The 22842-nt window shown below is 44.1% G+C and overlaps 1 protein-coding gene across 3 annotated transcripts in view; it reads left to right on the top strand.

Annotated features, from left to right (window-relative positions):
* Window positions 1–22842, top strand: part of TNFRSF1B (TNF receptor superfamily member 1B) — a 61148-nt gene that overhangs the window by 8225 nt on the left and 30081 nt on the right. The window contains exon 1 of one of the 3 annotated variants that reach the window (XM_043998885.1): window positions 2213–2576. The exons of the other annotated variants lie outside the window; for them this stretch is intronic. Within the exon in view, the coding sequence (XP_043854820.1) occupies window positions 2559–2576 (18 nt within the window). The 5' untranslated portion in view covers window positions 2213–2558. Of the gene's footprint in view, window positions 1–2212; window positions 2577–22842 lie in introns of those variants that run through there. 3 annotated transcript variants of the gene reach the window in all.

The following is a 22842-nucleotide window of genomic DNA, read 5'->3' as shown; positions in this document are numbered from 1 at the left end:
ATTGATAATCAAAGACCCCTACACACACACACACACACACACACACACACACACACACACACCATGCTGAATGCACGTTTCCCATCCAGCCTCAACCCCCAGGACCGTGACTTAGCCATCCATCATCAGTTACTCAGAACGCACCCACATGTGACTTGGCCGGAAGCCCACAGCTGACAGCCTTCCGGGGCTCAGCTCACACCTGGGAGAGTGGCTGGGAGGGGAAGCTGGGTGCTGAGCGAGCACCACTGGGTTCTGTGGTTCAGGTGGATGTCAGATTGATCATTGTGGGCATCCTCAGGTGGAGAAGGGGGTGGGGTGGGACGGAGGGCACCAGTACAGAAAGGAACAGCCCTGATATCTGTTTACATAGAGGTCTTTCCTCCAAGCTTGGCCCTTCCCTGCAGGAGGGCTTCCCTGATTGCCCCATTCAGCTCCAGGCCCACTGGCAGAGAGATTCATTTGCTACTGGGCAATTATTGATCTGTTTCTTTGCCCTAGTCTTTTTTCCCCCTTTTTTGTGGGGCAATGAGGGTTAAGTGACTTGCCCAGGGTCACACAACTAGTAAATGTCAAGTGTCTGAGGCTGGATTTTAACTGAGGATTTGAACTCTAGTCTTCATATTTTCTGCGACCAGTTACAATCATTGCCTAACCTCATGAGACATATAATGTTCAACAGGGCTAATGGTGTAGGGATGGTAGGGATTCAGTCAGTAAACATCTATTAAGGGGCAGCTAGGTGGCGCAGTGGATAGAGCACCAGCCCTGGAGTCAGGAGTACCTGAGTTCAAATCTGGCCTCAGACACTTAACACTTACTAGCTGTGTGACCCTGGGCAAGTCACTTAACCTCAATTGCCTCACCAAAAAAAAAAAAAAAAAAAAAGCATCTATTAAGTGCGTACCATGTATCAGGTAGTACTAAGTGCTGGGGATACAAAAGAGGCAAAAAACCAGACCTTGCCCTCAAGGAGCTTAAAATTGAATGGCAGAGAGACAACATGCAAACAAATGGATATAAGCAGCCTACATACAGGATAACTAAGGACTAATTAAGAGAGGGAAGACACTAGAATTAAAGGAGAAAGGCTCCTGGTAGGGGCTTATACTGTGCCTTTTCTTTCTTACATATTTCCTCCCTTTGGCCAACTCATAGGCTCCTGGGTAGCTGAGTCTCCTCACTCCAAATGATATCTTTTCACTTATCATGTAGAAAATTCCTTCAGCAACCCAGGTCTTTCATTCCACTCTAGAGAATCAACTGAGAGAAAGGAAAAGTGAAACAAAGGCAAAGGGGGGAAAGAGCACTGGACCAGAGGGCCTGGGTTCAAATCCTGGGCTCTATTACTTATAAACTGTGTGTCCTTGGGCAACTTCCTTCCATATCTGTAGAATGAGGGTTTGGGGCAAAATGGTTTCCGAGTCCCTTCTAACTCTGACATTCTGTATTCTAAGGCCCCTCCCACCTCTAGGGTTCTATGTTCTGAGGTCTCTACCAGTTCTAAGGTTCGGTATTCTAAAATCCCTTCTGACTTTGAAGTTCTATGTTCTGAGGTCCCTCCCAGCTCAGAGGTTCTCTGTTCTAAGGTCCCTCCTACCTCTGAGCTCCTGTGTTCTAAAGTCCCTCCCACCTCTCAGGTTCTGTGTTCTAAGGTCCCTCCCAGCTGTCAGATTCTGGCTTCTAAAGTCCCTCCCAACACTGAAGTTCTATGTTCTCTCTCTAACATCCTATGTCTTTGATGGCTCTTTTAGCCTGGACATTGTATTATCTCAGGGTCCTTCTACCTCAAAATCCTACCCCTAAAGGCAGTATAAGACATCAGAGTGTTTCCTGCAGTGTGCATATGTTAGGGGGTGGAAGAAAGAACAGAGTGTGCTGAATGCTTGATGTGGAGCGGGAGGGAAAGGGTAGAGATTCTGGGATTGTGTGTATGGGAAACCCTGACCCTTCTCCTCTGAGGTCTAGCACAAGGTTCTGTTGTTTCACTATTTTGTGATGCCTTTTTTTTTTTTAACACCACTGTCACTTCCCAATGACCCCTCCCCCTCCCCAGGCCCAACAGAACCTTCTCCAGTAGCAAAAAAGTAGCTAACCAAAACAAATTCACACATTGACCATGTCTAACAATGTATGCCCCATTCCCCACCTGTAGTCCACCACCTCACTGGCAAGAGGCTTCATTCTGGTTTCTGAAGTCAGGTCACTGCAATGATCAGTTAGTGTGCTACCCTCCTTTATATTATTCACACAGCTTTGTTCAGAGGAAGCAGGAAATTGTTGACTGACGGTAGCAGGAAGGTGATGACCAGAGCAGGATCTGGAGGTCATAGACCTCCAGAAAAGGTTATAGAGTATAAACAGGCTTGAGTCCAGCTCGACTGTTGTTAACTATGTCACTTTGGGCAAGTTAGTCAACCTCTCTAAGAAAAGAAGAGGAAGAAGGAGGAGAAGGAGAAGGAAAAGGAGAAGGAAGAAAAGGCAAAGGAGGAGAAGGAGAAAGAGGAAGAGGAGAAAGAGAAGGAGGAAGAAGAGGAGGAGGACATGGTGACCATTGGATGATAGGCTTCCACAAGGTATTGATGGACCAACATTAGGCCTAAGTTAAATGGGGGAAAATATAAAGCCTTACACTTGCCTTCAAAAATTCATTTCACAAACTCAAGCCAGGGAGAGCAGGGGTTGGTATCAGTTTGTCTGAAAAAGAACAGGACTTTCTTGGACTGAAGGCCTGCTACGAGTCCATGGTCTCTGATAGAACCACTAAGACAGCTAATGTGGGCTTAGGCTGTATTAGTAGAGAGATCTCACATCTAAGACCAAGGAGACTCTAAGTGTCCTGCTTGTTCTGACCAACCATTTTAGGCAGGACCATTGATCATTACCTTCTGTTTCTTTGTATTTGTTTTGAATAAACTTATGCATAGGCAGCTGGGTGGTGCAGTGGAGAGATAGCTGGACTTGGAGTTAGGAGACCCTGAGTTTGAATGTAAGCTATGTGACTTTGGACAAGTCATTTAATCTCATTTGCCTCGGTTTCCTGATCTGTAAGATGGGGATAAATAATATCAGATAAGATCATATTTGTAAAGTATTTTGCAAACCTTAAAGTGCTGTATAAGGTTATCTGTTATTATATATGCATACTTTTTCTCCTCAATATAAGCTCTTTGAAGACAGAAGCTGCTTGCTTTTGTATTTGTATCTTCACTGTGCCAAGCACATAGGAGGTGTTTAATAAATGCTTCCTGGCTGGATTCATTGATAGAGAAGTGCCTGGGTACATGACATCTTAGATGACTGGTGGAGGTCACATGGCCAGGACGGATTAAAGGTAGAAATTGAACCCAGGTTTTCCTCACTCTCAAACTCAGTCCCCTGTCCTGCCCCATCATGCCCCTCCCCTTGGCCACAGTGAGAGTATGTTGAATTGAAGTGATTATCCCAGAATCTTCCTTCCATGGTCTCCTCTTCCCAGAGTCAAACCACTCTCTCCTCATCCCCTGTCTTGTCTGTCTTTGAGAATCAGAGTGCAGAGAGTGTTCTGGGCTCTGCCCTGATCTCAGCCTTTACTCCCTACCCCCATCCCCCAACATCAGATTGTGAAGAGGTAGGAGGGCCAGGAAACTAACACCCCCACCCTTCCAGTGAGTCATAATGGAGAAAAGTCTTAGGGGATGCTGGGGGAGCTGGCTCTGGGTGGTGAACTCTCTCTGAAGGGGGTTGTTAGCTCAGGGTTGGTGGCTCTCTCTAAGCTTACAGGGCTGCCAGAGCCACGGGGCTGGTTGAATGTTGATGCTCCTTCGGCCTGGGCATGCTGTTCTACTTTCTGAATCTCAATTTCCACATTAGTAAAATTGGAGATCACTCACTCTACTTAATGACTTTTTGAAAAAAACAGTGGGGGTTAAGTGACTTGCCCAGGGTCACACAGCTAATAAGTATCTAAGGCCAAATTTGAACTCAGGTCCTTCTGACTCCAGGGCTGGTGCTCCATCCGATGTGTCACATAGCTGCCCCCACCACGGCACCACTTAATTCTCAAGGCTTGTGAGAGACAGAGAGAGAGAGACAGAGAGAGAGAGACAGAGAGAGAGAGACAGAGAGAGAGAGAGACAGAGACAGAGAGAGACAGAGAGAGACAGAGAGAGACAGAGACAGAGACAGAGACAGAGAGAGACAGAGAGAGAGAGAGAATACATACTATAGTTTGTAGAGATGGGAAAGCCCTAGGCAAAATCATTTTTAGCCTCTCTGTTCTCCAGATCATTCTCTGAGACCATAAATTGACTCAGCTATTTGTTAACACCTGGCACTGCCTAAGGCATTCCCCTACGAGAAGGATATTGATCATTGCTCACCCCTGACAAAGAGGCAGAGTGAGCCCCAAACCAAAAAGCTTTGAAGTGATAGGGAATGGGGATTTTGACTAGTTTTATTCTCTCTTCCCATAAGGAGCTGTAGAGTACTCAGACAGAATTCCTGAGGTTACATGGTTATAGACTCCAATACTAGAGCTAGAAGGGACCTCTGACACTATCTAGTCTAACACCCTCATTCGACAGATGAAGAAACTGAGTCACAAAGTGACTCGCCGAGATCACACAGCTAGTAAGTACACGAGGCTAGAACTGAACCGAGGTCTTCCCTGACTCTGAATCTATCCACTGTCCTACGCTAGTGATCATTCCATAAATACAAAGGAATATTATTATACTATAAGAGACAATCATAGGATCATAAATTTAGAACTGGTGGGAATCTCAAAGTTTATCTACTTCAATCTTTCCATTTTACAGATGATGAAATTAAGGCCCAGGGAGGGTAAAGGATTTGCCCAAAGTCACATGAGAATAACAGGAAGCAGAGTTTGACTCCAGAGCCAGTGCCTCCTCCATCCTGCCTCCAGGACTCAGGGCTAAAAAAATGAAAAAAAAATTAAAAAAGGAAGCAAAGCAGGCAGCCATCTAAGACTCAAGGAGGGACATTTTTTGATAGGACTTTGGAAGGTCAACATTTATTAATAAGAATAAGAGGGGCAGCTAGGTGGCACAGTGGATAAAGCGCTGGCCCTGGATTCAGGGGGACCTGAGTTCAAATCCGGCCTCAGACCCTTGACACTTACTAGCTGTGTGACCCTGGGCAGGTCACTTAACCCCCATTGCCCAGAAAAAAAAAAAAAGGAAAAAAGAATAAGAGCTAGCATTTATGTAGTACTTCAACTGCAAAGTGCTTTATAATCATATGATTTAATCTTCATATCAACCCTAGGAGGTAGGTGTATCACCCCCATTTTACAGATGAAGAAACTGAGGCACAGAGATATTAAATGACTTGCTCAGGGTCATACATCTAATAAGTGTATGAGGCTGGCCTTGAACTCTGGGTTTTCCCAACTCCTGGCCCAGTGTCCTAATGACTGCACCATGTAATTAACTTAGAATTTCAAGGATTTTTGATGCCAGAAAACTGCTCTGTTCATCACGATATAGGCATTTCTTTATTTCTTTATTTTTTTATTTTTTTGCGGGGCAATGAGGATTAAGTGACTTGCCCAGGGTCACACAGCTAGTAAGTGTCAAGTGTCTGAGGTCATATTTGAACTCAGGTCCTCCTAAATCCAGGGCTAGTGTTTTATCCACTGTGCCATCTAGCTGTCCCCCCATATAGGGATTTCTTGTGCCAAGTCGGGGGCACATGTTAGCTTGGAGGATCAAAGCCTCTTTTGAGGGGACCTCAACTGAATCTTGCCCCCAGGCCAGACTCCACCTTAAGCATTGCTAGAGACTGCCTAACAGACGGGGAGACACAATGTTGTTCATTCCTGCGGTTAATCTTCGGGTTTTATGACCTTGAAGTTAGCTTCTCCCCACTGCTGAGAAACATTAGTGATTTGATACAAATCTGGCCTAAGGAGCTGCCGGGGGAAGTTGGGAGAATCTAACGAGCTGCTGTGTGTGTTTCAGGAGTTTGGAAAGTATAACCAAATCCCTGTGCCAATCTAAAGGATTATTCTGTTGAAACATTTCCCGGGACAGAGATTTAAGCAATTTCCCTTAGTAACCTTTTCCCCAGTTAAACACACTCATTTTCACATCATTCTTCCTCATTTTTTTTTAATTAAATAGTTCTTGCTAAAGTTGAAACCCATTTCCTTTCGTTCAAACCCTCTGTTGAAATGGAAAATTGCTGGTCCCTATCCAAGCATTTCTTTACAGTCATTATTTCCTCATCTCTACAGCCAGGTGGGTGGAACTTGATTCTTACATCCAGCTGACGTCCTCTCTTTTAAGTCCTTTTCTAAGTCTGACATTCCATGTTCTAAGGTTCCTTCTATATCTGACATTCCATGTTCTAGGGTTCCTTCCAGATCTGACATTCTACATTCTAAGGTTCCTTCCAGATCTGACATTCCATGGTCTAAGGTTCCTTTTTTTTTTGGGGGGGGGGGAGAGCAATGAGGGTTAAGTGACTTGCCCAGGGTCACACAGCTAGTAAGTGTCAAGTTCCTGAGCTCTGATTTGAACTCAGGTCCTCCTGAATCCAGGGCTGGTTCTTTATCCACTGTGCCACCCAGCTGCCCCTAAAGTTCCTTTTAGATCCAATATTCTATGTTCCAAGGCTCCTCCTAGGACTGATATTCTACACTTTTAAGGCAACTGTTCTCAAATTTTGAGGGCTCAGAACCCTTTTACACTCTCAAAAATGATTGAGGACCTCTTGCTGTCCCCCTCCCCAAGAGCTTTTGTTTATATGGGTTTGAGCTCTACTGTATTAGACATTAAAATGTCTTGATATGATTATAAAAAGTATTTTGACCTCATGGATCCTCTGGAGGGGTCTCAGGCACCCCCAAGGGACCCCACATCATACTTTAAGAAGCGCTGCTCTAAAGTCTTTTCCAGCTCTGACATTCTTTGTTCTGAGATCCTTTCCAGAGCTGACATTCCACGTTCTGTTTTTTTCTTTTTTTTTTTGCAGGGCAATGAGGGTTAAGTGACTTGCCTAGGGTCACACAGCTAGTAAGTGTTAAGTGTCTGAGGCCGAATATGAACTCAGGTCCTCTGGAATCCAGGGCCGGTGCTCTATCCATTGCACCACCTAGCTGCCCCAACATTCCACATTCTAAGCTCTCCTCCACACTGACATTCTGTGTTCTAAGCATTCACCCAGCTCTCTGACATTCAGTGTTCCAAGGTCCCTTTCAGTTCTGATGTTTAGTTCTTAGCTCTAGCCTATTAATCACAGCTTCCATTTTGGTCAGTCCCCTCCAACTCTAACATTCTGTGATTCAGTTCTGCCTTGCCCAGTCATTTTTGTTGGGAGGCCACTTGCCCAAAGTGGCCAGGGCTTTGCCAAAGGGTAGCCCAGAGTGCAGGACCAGCCCTTCCTACCCAAGTTGGAAGAAAAAGTGTGAGAAGGAATCCTCTAGAGGTTCCCTAATGCCCAGGAGCCCTCAACCTCCTGCCCCAGGCAGACTTCCCTGTTAAAGGAAGCCATATAAATGATGGATAGTTTTTCTCAAAGTCCCTCATTGCTGGGCAACAGAGAGACTCCTGTTTTTCTTAAACTTCAAGCTCCTGTTTCTTTCTCATCTTCTCCTCAGGTAGAGAGGTAGGGGCAATGAAGGCAGAACAAATTTTCCCCATCTGAACAGCTGGTTGATAGCCTGCGATTCGAGGACCACAATCTTTTTTCCACAGCAGCAGGGATTGTGCTTTCGAAAAGGGTAGTGACATCACTGTGGTTTAATAGCCCGTGGGCTGTGAGCGAGGCAGGAGGAAGAAAAGGGCCTGTTTACCTTGACTGGACCTGGGAAGCAGCCCACAGGCTGGGTAGACGTGTCTAGACATTCAGTGCAGTTAGAAATACCCCAGAATTCAAATCCTACCTCAAAAACTTAAACTAGTTGGACAAACTACTTAACTTCATCTCAGCCTCAGTTTCCCCACCAGTAAAGTGGAGATAACAGCATCTACCTCCTAGGGTTGTTGTGAGCATCAGATGAGATGATATTTATAAAGTGATTTGCAAACCTTAGAGGGCTGTGTGATTGTTAGCTCTTATTACCCTCAATTGACAACAAGCATTTATTAAAAATCTACAATATGTCAAGAACTGTGCTAGGTGATGGGGATAAAAAGACCAAAATAAAGCAGGTCTTGCCCTTGAGGAAATTGCTTTTTAATCAAATATAAGCCTTCCTCTTTGCTTGTTTTTTTTCCTCCCATCTTTGATGAAATCCAATTCATCCTTCAAGGCTCAGTTCAGGTGCCACCATGTCCATTCTGCACCTTGAGTCCACCACCTCTATGTCAGGAGGTGGGTAGCATTCTTCATCATGGATCCTCTGGATTTGTGGGTAGTTATTGGATTGATCAGAGCTCTCTTAAATTCTTCAAAGTTTTTTTGTCTTCACAATGTTGTCATTATATTCATTGCTCTCCTGGTTTTGCTCACTTTACTCTGTATCAGTTCATCCAAATCTTCCCAGATTTCTCTGAAACCAACTCTTTAAGTCATTTCTTATGGAGATGCCAAGTGATTTGCTCAAGGTCATCTGGACAGCAATCGATGGAGGCAGTAATTGAATTCAAGTCCTCTGATCCCCAGAACAAAGCTGCCTCATACTCCAGGGAAATAGATGAGCACAACATAAATGTCTGCTACTCGTTCTTTCATGGATCTAAAAGGAACTTTCAGGGCAGCTAGGTGGCGCAGTGGATAAAGCACTGGCCCTGGATTCAGAAGGACCTGAGTTCAAATCAGACCTCCTACCTATCTCCTCATGGCATGGAGGCTACCCAGGGTTTTCAAAGCTTCTTCTTCTCTGGACAGTCCCACTAAACCAAAGCCAAGGCTTTGGGAAAGGAAAGTAGATCATTGTCCAAAGACCAGCCTTTTGGAGAAATTTACCATCAGATTAGTCATTGAGTGGTAATATATGTGTGTATTTATACATATGTATGTATATGTGTGTATTTTGTCCCAGCAACTCTCAAAGGCCATCTACAAAGCTATGGAAGAGTTGCAATCAGTGCCAGGGAAGAGAATGCCCCATACCTACAAAACTACAGACTCTTCAAACATCGAAAATTTTACTATTACTTTTATTATTTCTCCTCTTATTAACGATTTCCCCTCTGACAAAAGGCTTAGGAAGGCTATTAGGGGTAATGAAAAAAAGCACTGGACTCTGACACTGGACAGATATACCATGCCCTGAAACTAGCTCACAGCCGGCTGATCACAACCTCTTTGACTCATTTTCCTTCTCTCTAAAATAGAAACAAGCAAGTGTGCTTGCAATGTCTGTCTCTCAGGGTCATGGTGAATAAAGCATTTTGTAGACCTTTACATTCTAGAAAAAAAGTGACTTGTAATGATTATTTTAAGGTCAGAGATTTAGGCCAGTATGCTCGACCCCTCATTTAACAAATGAAGAAACAGGCTCAGAGAGGTTAAATTACTTGCTCAGGGTTATACAGCCAGTAAGTGTCTGAGATAGAGTTTGAGTTTGGATCTTCCTAACCTCAAGTCCAGAGCATCTCTCCATGGTAACCTAACTTCCTTTATATCTCAAGTACCACTTCCTCCTAGCAGTGTGTCCTGATTTTTCCTGTCTTTAGTGTGTTCTCTCTCTGTCTCTCTTTCTGTCTCTCTGTCTCTCTCTGTCTCCCTTTCTCTCTGTCTCTGTCTCTCTCTCCCTCTCTGTCTCCCTTTCTCTCTGTCTCTGTCTCTGTCTCTCTCTCTGTCTCTCTCTCTCTCTCTCTCTCTCTCTCTCTCTCTCTCTCTCTCTCTTTCTGTGTGTCTCTCTCTCTGTCTCTTTCTCTCTCTCTCTCTGACTTTGTTTTAGGATTCTAACTTTAAAACGGGAAGAGATGTCAAAGGCCCTCTAATCCCAACTCCTTCCTTTTAAGAGATAAGGAAACCAAGGCCAAGGGAGGTTAAGTGCTTTCTTTAAGGCCATAGATAGGAAGCATCAGAGGCAGCTCTCCATTGTTACCATGATGATCCCTCCTCCTTGGCTTCATTTTTACTTGTCTATGTACCTGTGGTTTTTCCCCAGTAGTGTGTAAGTGTCTTGAGGGCAAGGGTTGCTTAGTTTTTGGTTTTGTCCTCACCCCCCAGTGCTTGGCATGGAGTTGGTACTTAATAATTGGATTGACTTGAATTGCTATCTCACAAGGTTATTTTAAGGCTCAGACAATAAGTGAAGAAGGGTTTGGAAAGGTCATGGGGCTTAACCTTTCACACGATTGACCAAAGTGCAAAGTGTGAGTGACAGTTATGATGCTGGGCTCTCATCTGAGTAGTAGAGATTCTCTTTTTGATCCAGATTCTCTCACTTATCAAGCTCATCTCCTTCCCACTTCTTGCCCTGGGCCCAACTCATTTCCTTCCTTCTTGGGAAATGAGTTCTGACCCCCCCCCAATGACAATGGAACTCGAGTCTTCTTCAAGTTCTGAGTTGCTGGCAACACCCTCCTTCCCACAAATGTGGATGGATGTTGGCCCTTCAATCAGATAAGTCTGTCAACCTTGTCTCTATCTCTGAAGATTGAGGCCTGGGGTGCTCAACCATAGAGCATCAGATGCCAACTAAGGTTGACATCTAAGGCAAGAGGCAGTTGTGCTAGGGATGTGACACCTCTGGGGTCAGGTGTGATGTGGTCTACCCTTCGAGGTTGATTTCTTTTTTTTTAGTGAGTCAATTGGGGTTAAGTGACTTGCCCAGGGTCACACAGCTAGTAAGTGTCAAGTGTCTGAGGCTGGATTTGAACTCAGGTCCTCCTGACTCCAGGCCGGTGCTCTATCCACTGCGCCACCTAGCTGCCCCTTAGAGGTTGATTTCATCTGTCTTTCTCCGTGACAGGCTTGTTGAGTGTCCTCACCCACACTGGGTTGAGGCATAACTACCCTTAATGTTTTAGACCCAGGGGCCCCATGACTCTCAGCCTCCTATTAAACTTCCCAGAGGTCTAGCTAAAAATATGACGAACCAGAGAGAGGCTATAGGCCTCAAAGTCAAAGGTGCAGGTTGGTCCTGTTTGCAAACGATGTGGTTTTTCTACTGCCTGATTACATTTCCCAGCTTCTTTGACGTCTGATGACCAGGAGCAGACTGACCATCCACCGATCTGAGAGACTGCTTTCTCTCCCTCCTTGATATCTGATTCTATGCCTTGGGGGAACCTTAGCCTACTAAGCCAGGTGGGTGCCTTACAAAACACCTAGCTGGAAGCTGAAACACACAACACCTTTAGTGCCCATTTACAGGGGAGTAGGCAACCTAGCACCAACAGAAAGAACTTTGTCTTGAGAGTCAAAGGACTTGATTCAGATCTCTCCTTTGATATTTACTAAGTGTATGTCTGTGAGCAAATCATATAAATTCCTTGTACTTCAGTTTCCTCATTTGTAAAATGAAGCTTCATTTTTAGGAACTTGAAATAAGTGGCCTCTGAGGCCCCCCTCTAACTCTAGATCTAACACAGGCATCTGGGAAGGGCAGGATTTATAGCGGTAGCTCTCTGCACCCAGAACCGGAGCTGCCCAGATATAATCGTGAAGGAGAAAAACCTGGTTATTGGTTTGCAGCTTTCCTTTTCTATAGAAATATATCATGCACCTGTCCTGGATTCAAGAGGACCTGAGTTCAAATCCAGCCTCAGACACTTGACACTTAATAGCTATGTGATCCTGGGCAAGTCACTTAACCCCAATTGCCTTAAACATCTGGGGTCATCTCCAGTTGTCCAGATATATATCTTGCCACTAGACCCAGATGACTCTGGAGAAGAGACTGAGGTTAGTGACCTTGCACAGCTCTGCCTCACTTAAATCCAATTCCTTGCAAGTCATGAGATCACCCGATGTCATGGTCCTTTTTGGGAATGAAGGGGAAACAATAATGCAAAATGTTATCTAAAGGAAGCCAAGTAGCGAAGTGGATGGGGCTCTGGGCTTGGAGTCAGGAAGACCTGAGTTCAAATCAGACCTCAGGCACTTGCTAGCTGTGTGACCTTGGGCAAGTCACTTAACATCTATTTGTCTCAACTTCTTTATCTGTAAAATGGAAATTATAATAGCTCCTACTTCCAAGGGTTAGTGTAAGAATCAAATCAGATAATAGTTATGCTTTAAAAAAACAAACAGTGGGGCAGCTAGGTGGCACAGTGGATAGAGCACCAGCTCTGGAGTCAGGAGGACCTGAGTTCAAATCCAGCCTCAGACACTTAACACTTAGTAGCTGTGTGACCCTGGGCAAGTCACTTAACCCCAATTGCCTCAAAAAAAAAATATATATATATATATAAATAAACAAACAAACCACAATGCCTGGCACATAGTAGATGTCCTATAAATGCTTATTCCCTCTATAGCCAATGACCCTATCACAGAAATGTTTGCTCTTTAAAAGAGAACTCTTGAAGACAGAACTGTCTTCAGTCCTCAAGGGAATGAAATTGTAATTGAATAAGATGCAGGAGGACTGATATTTTTGGAGAGAAGACCCAGCACATGCCAAGTCAGCTTTTTCAGAAGGCCAGCTCTGCCTCTGAGGCCAATTTCCTTCTTCATCCATTTTCCCACTGGTCTATTTATAAATAGGAGAAGTGAACGTTCTGCAGCCTGCGTTGGGTACAGTCATCTTTGTCCAGAAAGAGAAGAGTCAGGTAGACCAGATGCCTCAGAGTTGGGCAATTTCCTTTGCTCTGGGGTTGTTAGTAACAAAGAGGGTTAATGTTGATGTTGCAACATGAGGGTATAGAAACATATCATTAGAACTAGAAGGGGGCACCTAGGTGGCGTAGTGGATAAAGCACTGGCCCTGGATTCAGAAGTACTGAGTTCAAATCCAGCCTCAGACATTAGACACTAGCTGTGTGACCCTGGGCAAGTCACTTAACCACCATTGCCTCCCCCCCCCACACACACACACAAAAGAACTAGAAGGGATCCTGGAGGACATTTAGTCCAACCCCTTCCCTCTACTTATTTTGCAGATGGGGAAACTGAGGCTTGTAGATGCCCATTGCACCATGAGACAGGAGGAGGCAGCTGTCAAAGTGGGGTAGCAAGCTTGTAGAATGGGAAGTCGGGGAGAAGTTGACTCCCCTATATTACTCCTATGACCTGTGATGATTTACCAGGGGGAGGTCAGGTCATTTAGACAAAAGGATTTTGAGCTGCTGCTCCATCACCCTCCAGCTTAAGGCCGTTGAAACTCCTAGGGATGGGTTGGAAGGGAGCCACCTGTGACCCTCTTTGTTGCTCCAGAAGTTGCCACTACAATGAAGAGAGCACAGGAAGGGGCCAGACTTCAGTGGTCTCTAAGAATGCTTTTAGCTTGAAATCTGTGAGGTGACAAGCCTCTGACTTGGAATTAAGGAGACCTGGGTTCAAATGCTGCTTGTGTGACCCCAGACAGAACATTTAACTTCTCTGTGCCTCAGTTTCCTCACCTATGAAATGAGTATAATATAATATACTTTATAATATAATACTATATAATATGATAAATACAATATAATGCAATATAATATAATATGAATACTTGCCTCACAAAGTCATTCTGAGACCTAAATGGAGTAATGCATGGAGAGTATTTTGTAACTTTTATTTATTTATTTATTTTGGCAGGGCAATGAGGGTTAAGTGACTTGCCCAGGGTCACACAGCTAGTTAAGTGTCAAGTTTCTGAGGCCGGATTTGAACTCAGGTCCTCCTGAATCCAGGGCCAGTGCTTTATCCACTACACCACCTATCTGCCCTGTATTTTGTAACTTTTAAAGCACCATCAACATATATAAATATAAAATAAATATGTAAAAACAACACCCCTAATTACACTATTACAAGGAAACTCCAATTGAAGTGCTCCATCTACTAATATAGATCAGCAGCTTATGTCATTGCAATAGTTGCTGGACATCATTGAGGGGGTAAAGTGACTTGCTAAGGATTGGTCAGAGGTGGGACTCAGTCCCAGCTCTTCTTGAGTTCCAGGCCAGCTCTTTATCCACCAGCTCACACTGTCTCTTAAAGTTCCAGATAAATAGCAGTTAGGTATCATTGTTGCCATCATAGGGACTGTTGTCCCAGAAGGCTGAGGGCCATCTTCCTCCATTCTAGGGCTTCTTTTTTTTATTTAAAAAACATTTTTTTTCCAGGGCTTCTTAAACTTTTTCCACTTGTGACCCCTTTTCACACAAAACATTTTTATATAACCCTGGGTATATAGGTAAATAAAATAGGTATACATAACCTTTGACTGTTGCCAAATTTTTGTGACTGCCCCACATTCAGTTACATGACCCCATATGGGGTTGAAACCCACAGTTTAAGAAGCTAGGCTCTAGTCCAAGTGATGGATGGACAGAATCTTTAATTTCACAGCCTCCATAGCACCCAAACCTTTTCTCTCCCTGTCCCTCAACTCTTTAACCATAGCTCTTTGCTTTGGGATGCGCCCTACTTCCTAGACCCTTGAGAACCTAGACCCTAGCATCTTAGAACACAGAATGTCAGAGCTGGTAGTGACCTTAGAACAGAGAATGTCAGACCTAGGAGGGCTCTTAGAACACAGGATGTCAGAGCTGGTAGTGACCTTAGAACAGAGAATGTCAGACCTAGGAGGGCTCTTAGAACACAAAATGGCAGGGTGGGGAGGACCTTAGGACATAGAATGTCAAAGCTGAGAGGACCCTTAGAATAGAGAATGTCAAAACTAGAAGGGGCCTTAGACTATAGAACATCAGAGTTGGGAGGGACCTTAGAATATTCAGTTCAGTAAACACCTAGTAAGCCCCAGCTTCTGGAAAGAGAGAGTGCTAAGCGTTGAACACACAGAGGCAAGAACCAAACAGTCTCTACCTTCCAGGAGTTGACATTCTCCTTGGTGATTACAGCTAGGATACAGCCAAGTCTAACACGAACTAATCTGAGGAGATTGTGTCAATAAGCCAAGGACCTTCAAAATTTGGTCCAAGCCCTGCTCTTACAGATGAGGAGACTGAGGCAGGTCAGTGATGGTAAATACTTTTGAGATGCTGTGTGATTATGATTTTCCCCACTGAGCTGGAGACCTTGGGAGTGGGTGTGATTTGATGCACTCCAATTCTCCCCTTTTCCCTTTGGCCTTGCCTGTGTCCTGCTCCTCTGGAAGTCTCTGAGGTTTGGGTGACTCTTTGGCCCCAAGTTTCTAGCTTCGGGCATTCTCTCTCCATCCCCAAGGACCCTTCACCTTCCCTTCTCCTTCCTAAACCCTGTTCTGTGAAGATTCATGACAGAGACGGGTGCTCAGAGCTCATGTCAATAAGGCCTAGTGAATATTACCATCAGTTGTTTTTGTCTGGAGAGACTGATCGTCGGCATGTTTAATTTCTCAGTTTCTATTTGCCCCTAAAGAAATAGGGCATGTTCTTAGAATCTGAGAATATAGAATGTCAGAGCTGGGCGGAACCTTAGAACACAGGATGTCAGAACATAAAAGGGCTCTTAGAAGGGATTTGAGGAATTTCGGTCAGGTCATATACAAAATAAAAAGCAGCGCAGGAGGGGCAGCTAGGTGCCACAGTGGATAGAGCAGCGGGCCTGGATTCAGGAGGACCTGAGTTCAAATAATGCCTCAGACACTTGATACTTACTAGCTGTGTGACAGTGGGCAAGTCACTTAACCCTCATTGCCCCCCCCCAAAAAAAAAAGTAGAGCAGGGATTTAAAATCAGGTCTTCTAATTCCATCCCCCTGAGAGGACAGGTAGCAGAGTGGATAGGGCACTAGCCTTCAATTCAAACCCTACATCAAATACTACTAACTGTGTCATCCAGAATCAAGCCATTTAAACTCACTGGACCTCTGTTTCTTTAACTGAAATTCAGGGGATGGACTAAATGTCCTTTAAAGCCCCCTCCAGAACTAAATCTAGTATCTCATGAATGAAAAAGAGGGTGAGGCACTGTCCTCTTCTAGTATAAACTCCTTCAGAGATCTTGCTTCTTCTTGGTTCGTCTCAATGGCATCCTACACCAAAGGCGGATAGTCTTGGACAGTGCCCTGGTTCAGAGAGTCAGAAGGCTTTGTCTATGAGAAGGAAATACTGAGTGTCTGATGCAGCCTATGTTTCCTTCCTCATAAGAGGTGAGCCCAATGTACAGATGGAGAAATGGAGGCTGGGAGAAGGCGATCCAGGCCAGGGCCAGGGCTGCCTTGGTGATAAGTGTTAAGGGACTCTTGATACAAAGTACCTATGGCCTGCCCAGGGGGCCTGTAATGTAACCTCCATACTCCCAACTCCTTGGGGCAAAGGAATTATCTTCATATTGTGGAAATTTATTTTGATTTGGAGACCCTACCTTTAGGCTGAGATTAGAAAGCCTTAGGCCTTCAGGGTCTCTTCCCCTCCTCCTCAGCTTCAGCTGAGCGAAAAAGCCCCCTGGGCTGTACAAGACGCCAGGTCAGACAGCTGGGGGAAAAAAGCCCCAGCTCCCTCCGACCTGACCGGAGGGATCTGAGAGATACCGGGCTTGTCCAGGCTGGGCTCTGGTGAGGCACGTGATGCTGGAGCATCCCCCCAGCCGCAGCCCTGATGGGCAGATTAGCTTGGTCTGTGGGGGCGAAGGAAGCCCCGAGATTGGAATGGAGAGAAGAAAAGGTATATATAGACCTGGGAGTTAGACTCAGGGAAGAGGACGGACTAGAGAAAGGGAGGCGGACTAGGGAGGAGGGACTAGATAGACAAGATAAGGAGAGGGGATGACTAGAGGAGGACAGACTAGATAGACAAGACTAGAGGGGAGCGCGGACAAGGACGGAGGAAAGTTCGGTTCGGACAAGGAGACAGGGGGCTGAGAAGAGGTCAAGAGGGCGGCTGACAAGATTAGAAAGGAGAGACGGGGGACAAGACAAACAGTAACGCAGGACTAGGAGGGCTGACAAGGTTATGGGCCTTAATACAAATCAGGGAAAGTGTAACATGCCCTGAGGCCAGAGGTGGCTAAGGCCCTTTTGGACTCAAGAAGTTCTTCGAGGCGCAGCAGGTTGGAAAGAGACCGCAGGAAAGCAGTCAGGTTGTACATTTTATTTCCCTGTATTCTTAATTTTCAATAGTATCTCATAAATAAACTCTGCTTTGATTATTTGGTTAAGAGGCTTCTTAATCTTTAGTTTATCAGTTTGGGAGCAGTGTGGTGGAACTTTATAAACAGCCCACATTAAATTAACGAAGTCAGATAGCCAAATAGTCAAAAGTCCCCAGATTAGTCCTCCACTCAGAAAGATCAGTCATCCACAGATTAGCCCCCCAAAATTAGCCCTAGTTATCAAGAATATTTTCACATTTGAATGGCGACTGCGGCAGGACTTACGGCCCAATTATAATTTTTCTAAATTGGTCATTTTTCATATAATCATAATTTTTCATTTGTCCAAAATTATATAATTTTTCCAGGTTAGTTATAGTTATTAATAATTAATTTTTTGTACAATATTGTAAGGGGCTAAAATTCCAGCTATACTATCTAAAATCTAATGAGTGGTTGCCAATAAATAAGCTTTAGCAAGAGTATTTAAGTGTTTATGTATTTATTAAAGAGCATTAGGATCAGAGAGAAAGGTAAAAATCTAACTATTTTCTAAGAGGCCCCATCATCCGCCCTGCCATGGTGAGGTCAGGAACAAAAAGGACCCCACGCTTCCTCCTTCCTCCCAGAAGCCTCCTGTGAAACTGGGAACATCCCCCATCCACATGCACACACAGCTCCAAGCTAATTGGCTGGTAGCTTTGATAGACAGTACCCACGAGCAAATGTCACTTCTGTTTTCCTACAGTAACTCTCCAGCAGGTGGCATCACTCCAATCGTTACAATATTAAAGTACTTTAAAATATATTTTCTGGAAAGGATTTCCCTCCAAGCTATCAACAAGGGTAAAGTTATTACCTAGTTTTACCCAGGAAAATGGAGAACAGGGTCTTTAGGGTATAGATCCTAGGAGGAGCCTGGTGAGATGAAGGAGAGAACTTGGATACTGTTGAGGAAGGGGGTCTGGGTGGGGATTTAGAGGTCAGGATTAGGGCATATGGATGCTTCTGAACTTCTATCTTGAAGATAAATTTCAGATTAGAGGTTCAGAATTCTGTTCTGAGACCCCTCCCATCTCTGACATTCTGCAGTCTAAGGGCCCTCCCCAGTCTGACATTCTGTGTTCCAAGGTCCCTTTTAGCTTTTATATTCTCTGTTCAAAAGGCCCTCCCAACTCTGACATCCTGTGTTCTAAGGGCCCTCCCAGCTCTGACATTCTGTTCTGAGTGCCCTCCCAGCCCTGACATTCTATGTTCTAAGGGCCCTCCCAGCCCTGACATTTTGTATTCTAAGGACCCTCCCAGCCCTGACATTTTGTATTCTAAGGACCCTCCCAGCCCTGACATTTTGTATTCTAAGGACCCTCCCAGCTTTGACCTATGTTCTAAGGGACCTCCAAGATCTGACATCCTGTGTTCTAAGGGCCCGCCCAGCTCTGACATTCTCTGTTCTAAGGGCCCGTCCAGCTCTGACAGTCTCTATCCTAAAGTTGATTTCCAGCTCTGCTATTCTAAGTTTCCTTAGTCTCTACCTCTTTTGAGAGGAGGACTGTCAGAGGGCCCTTCTTCTGTGTTTCGACATCCCCAGTATCGGGGCTTTCTATTCCTCATTGTTTAGTTCTGACTCCTTTGCCAAGACTTTCCCCTTTAGACTGGTTTTGTAAATAAGGCCAACAAAATTTATTGCTCAAAGAAAGAGACAACTCCATTCCTTCCCAACTGTTCTTGGCAAGTGGCCCGGGGAGGCATGGGGAAGTGTCAAAATTTGTTTTCCTCTCTGAGCCAAGAGGGTGAGTATGGCAGGAGGGTATGGAGCCTCTCACCGGCCTTGTTTTCTTTCTCAGGCTCCTTGCCCCCACAACATCTTCTTGTGATCCAAGGGAGCAAGGGTTCAGCTTTGCTCAAAGTGGCCCACTGAGGCCAGAGAGGCAGAGAGAGATGACTCGCTCAGGCCAGTAATCACAAGGGCCCTTTCCCGTCAGGACCTTTGAACTCTGACAGGAAATCCTCACCCAGCCTCTGTAGAGCTGCCACTCTGGGACAGTTTAGGGTGAGTGAAAAGCTGGAGGATGACCTCTGGGTAAGACTGGCTGTTGCAAGTCCAGTTACCGAAATCAAAGCTCTAAGAAAAAATAAATAAATAAGAATGGCAGCGACACAAGAAATTGCTAAGAGGTAGTTTCTGTGAACACATCCCAGCCGAAACAAGACCAGTTGGTAACTCTAATTGCCTAACTTTAAGGGAGAGCCAGTACCCACATTTTTCTCCTTCCAACCTGGTGCTTCTTGGAACGTGGAAAAGCCGACTCAGTCTCTTGGAGGAGAAGGTCTTGAGAACTGAGTAAAGCAGGCTTCCCTGATGATGGCATGTATTTCTTTTTTTCCAGGGGCAAAGTATATCTCCAGTGCTGTTGTTCATCTTTTGTTCTCTTTTTTTGCATTTTTTTTTTAATTTATTTTTGGTGGGGCAATGGAGGTTGTGACTTGCCCAGGGTCACACAGCTAGTGTCAAGTGTCTGAGGCCAGATTTGAACTCAGGTACTCCTGAATCCAGGGCGGTTGCTTTATCCACTACGCCACCTAGCTGCCGCCTTTTTTTTACATTTATAATAAACATTTTTATCTAAAATTTTGAGTTCCCAATTCCATCCCTCCTTCCTTCCCTCCCCTCCCCTGTCCCTGAGGTGGTAAGCAATCAGGTGTGGTTTTCACACATGTACAATTATGTAAAACATTACCACAGTAGTCATTTTGCATAAGAAAACATAAATAAAAGAAAAAAAATGAAAGAAAGTGAAAAATCGCATGCTTCAGTGTGTGTTCAATCAGTATCAGTTCTTTCTTTGGAGGTGGATACTATGCTTCATCGTTAGTCCTTTGGGATTGTCTTGGAACACTGTAGTACTGAGAATGGTTAAATCATGCACAGTTCTTCATCAAACAATATTACTGTCCCTGTGCACAATGTTCTCCTGCTTCTGCTCACTTTACTTTACATCAGTTCATATGAGTCTTTCAGGGTTTTTCTGAAATGATCCTGTTTGTCATTTCTTATATCACAATAATGTTAAGGGCTAAAATTCTAGCTAAACTGTCTAAAATATCTAATGAGTGGTCACCAATAAATTATAAGCTTTAGCAAGAGTTAGACTTTTAAGCATTTATTAAGGAGAATAAGAATTTGGTAAAGAGAGAGAGAAAGGCCTAGATTCCTATCTATTAAAGGGAGAGCACATTTCTAGCTCCGCTCTCCACCAGAGTCCAGAGGAAAGAGAGTGAGACCGAGCGCCAGTCTCTTCCTTCCTCCTCCCACTAGCCCGTGTCACTTCCTGATGCCAAAGAAAAGACTCCTGGTCTTGCCCTCAAAGACCTTCGCTTCATGGGCGGAACTCTTCTACAGTAAGTCTCCAGCAGGTGGCGTCATTCCAATTGTTACAATAATATTCCATTACAATCAGATACCAGAGCTTGTTCAGCCATTCCCCAATTGATGGGCATTCCCCTGATTTCTAATTCTTAGTCACCACAAAAAGAGCTGTCATAAATATTTTGTACAAAGAGGTCTTTTTCTCTTTTGTGAGGATATCTTTGGGATATAAACCTAGAAGTGGTATTGCTGGATCAAAGTTATGCACAGTTCTATAGCCCTTTGGGCATCGTTCCTTATTGGTCTCCAGAATGCTTGGATCCATTCACAACTTCACCAACAGTGGATTAGCTTCTCGGTTTTTCTACATCCCCTCCTACATCCAATATTTTCCCTTTTTTGCTATATTTGCCACTCTGATATGTGTGAGGTGATACCTCAGAGTTCTTTTAATTTGTATTTTTCTGTTCAATAGTGATTCAAAGGAATTTTTCATATGGCTATAGACAGCTTTGATTTCTTTGTCTGAAAATTGCCTATTCATATCCTTTGACCATTTATCAATTGGGGAATGACTTGTATTTTTATAAATTTGACTCATTTCTCTATATATTTGAGAAACGAGTCCTTTATCAAAGACACTTGTTTCAAAAATTATTTCCCAGTTTTCTGCTTTTCTTATAATTTTGGTTGCATTGGTTTTGTTTGTGTAAAATCTTTTTAATTTTATATAATCAAAATTATCTATTTTACATTTTGTATTGCCCTCTATATCTTCTTTGGTCCTAGATTTTCCCCTGCCCATAAATCTGACAGATAAACTATTCCATGCTCTCTTGATTTGCTTATAGTATTACCCTTTATATGTAAATCATATACACATTTTGACCTTATTTTAGTATGCAGAGTGAGATGTTGGTTTATACCTAGCTTCTGCCATACTGTTTCCCAGTTTTCCCAGCAGTTTTTGTCAAATAATGAGTTTTTGTCCCAAAAGCTTGGATCTCTGGGTTTATCATATACTAGATTTCTATAGTCATTTACTAGAGCGTAATTTGTACCTATTCTATTCATTCTACTGATCCTCCTCTCTATTTCTTAGCAGTACCAAATTGTTTTGATAATGACCTCTTTATAATACAGTTTGAGATCTGGTATTGCTAGATCACATTCTTTTGCATTTTTGTCTCATTGATTGGATGATGGTATTTTAGTTCTGAATGAGGTTTCTGGGTGTGAATCATCTCCTTGAAGTGGGCAGTCCATTGGGTTAACCCAGGGCTCTGTGCTCATCCCAGTGGGGAGGGAGAGAATGCAGAGTTATAGTGAAAGGCAAGTGGGAGACAGTTCCTGACAGTCTGGTAAAGGGGGAGCATGGTCCCTGTACCCAAGAAACCCCAAATCTGATGGGAGAGGTACGATCACTGTCCTCAAGAAGCCCACTATCTGATGGGGGAGACAGGTCCTGTTCTCAAGAATCTCTCAGTGGGATGGGGTCTATGCTCCCTGATCTCAGAAGGCAGCCAGTTTGAAGAAGCAGGGTTCTGATACCCAGAGAGCCCCAGTGTGATGGGGGAACCACATTCTCTGACCACAGGAAGCTCCCAGTCTGATATGGGGACAGAGTCTTTACGCCCAGGAAGTCCCACAGTTCCTGTCCTTAAGGAGCCCTCAGTAAGTGTGGGAGACATAGTTCCTGTTCTCTGGGTGACCCTGGTCTAATGGGGAGCCACATTTCCTACCTTCTTGGAGCCTCTATTCTGATGTGGGAGACAGGGTTTTTGTCCTCAGGGAACCTCAGTTCTAATTGGGTTTGTGTAGTGGATAGATCCCTGGGCCTGAAATTAGGGAAATCTGAGTTCAAATTCAGCCTCAGACACTTACTAGTTGTGTGACCCTGGGCAAGTCACTTAACCTCTGCTTGCCTCAATTTCGTCAGCTATAAAGTGGAAATAATAATGGCACCTCCCTCCCAGGGCTGTTGTGAGGCTCAAATGAGATAATCTTTGTAAGGCATTTAGCGCAGTGCCTGACATGTAGTAGGCACTTAATAAGTGATTGTTTTATATTTTCACAGAGGCCTGGATATCCGGGAGTTGGTAGTATTAGCCTCCGTTTTGGGTGGGTACTCAGTTTTTAGATCATTAATGACAATATGTATTTCTTCAATGCTTGGGCTTTATGGTTAAGAGGATTTAAATTATTTTTAGGAGCCTGGTGCTCTAGGGTAAGAAACTGATATGTTGGTATTGCCCAGGTTTAGAGGGTTTTATTGGTTTATCTTTCTTTGGGATTTATGTGGTACAGGGAACTTGGAGGATGTCCTTAAATAGCCAGGTAATCTTTTTTTTCCATTTTAATAATTGTTTGTTTTTGCTCTTCTGAACT

Source organism: Dromiciops gliroides, chromosome 3 (assembly GCF_019393635.1).
Source record: "Dromiciops gliroides isolate mDroGli1 chromosome 3, mDroGli1.pri, whole genome shotgun sequence".
NCBI classification, from domain to species: domain Eukaryota; kingdom Metazoa; phylum Chordata; class Mammalia; order Microbiotheria; family Microbiotheriidae; genus Dromiciops; species Dromiciops gliroides.
The sequence above is the reverse complement of the archived record's forward strand: the minus strand, read 5'-3'. Positions and strand labels throughout refer to the sequence as shown.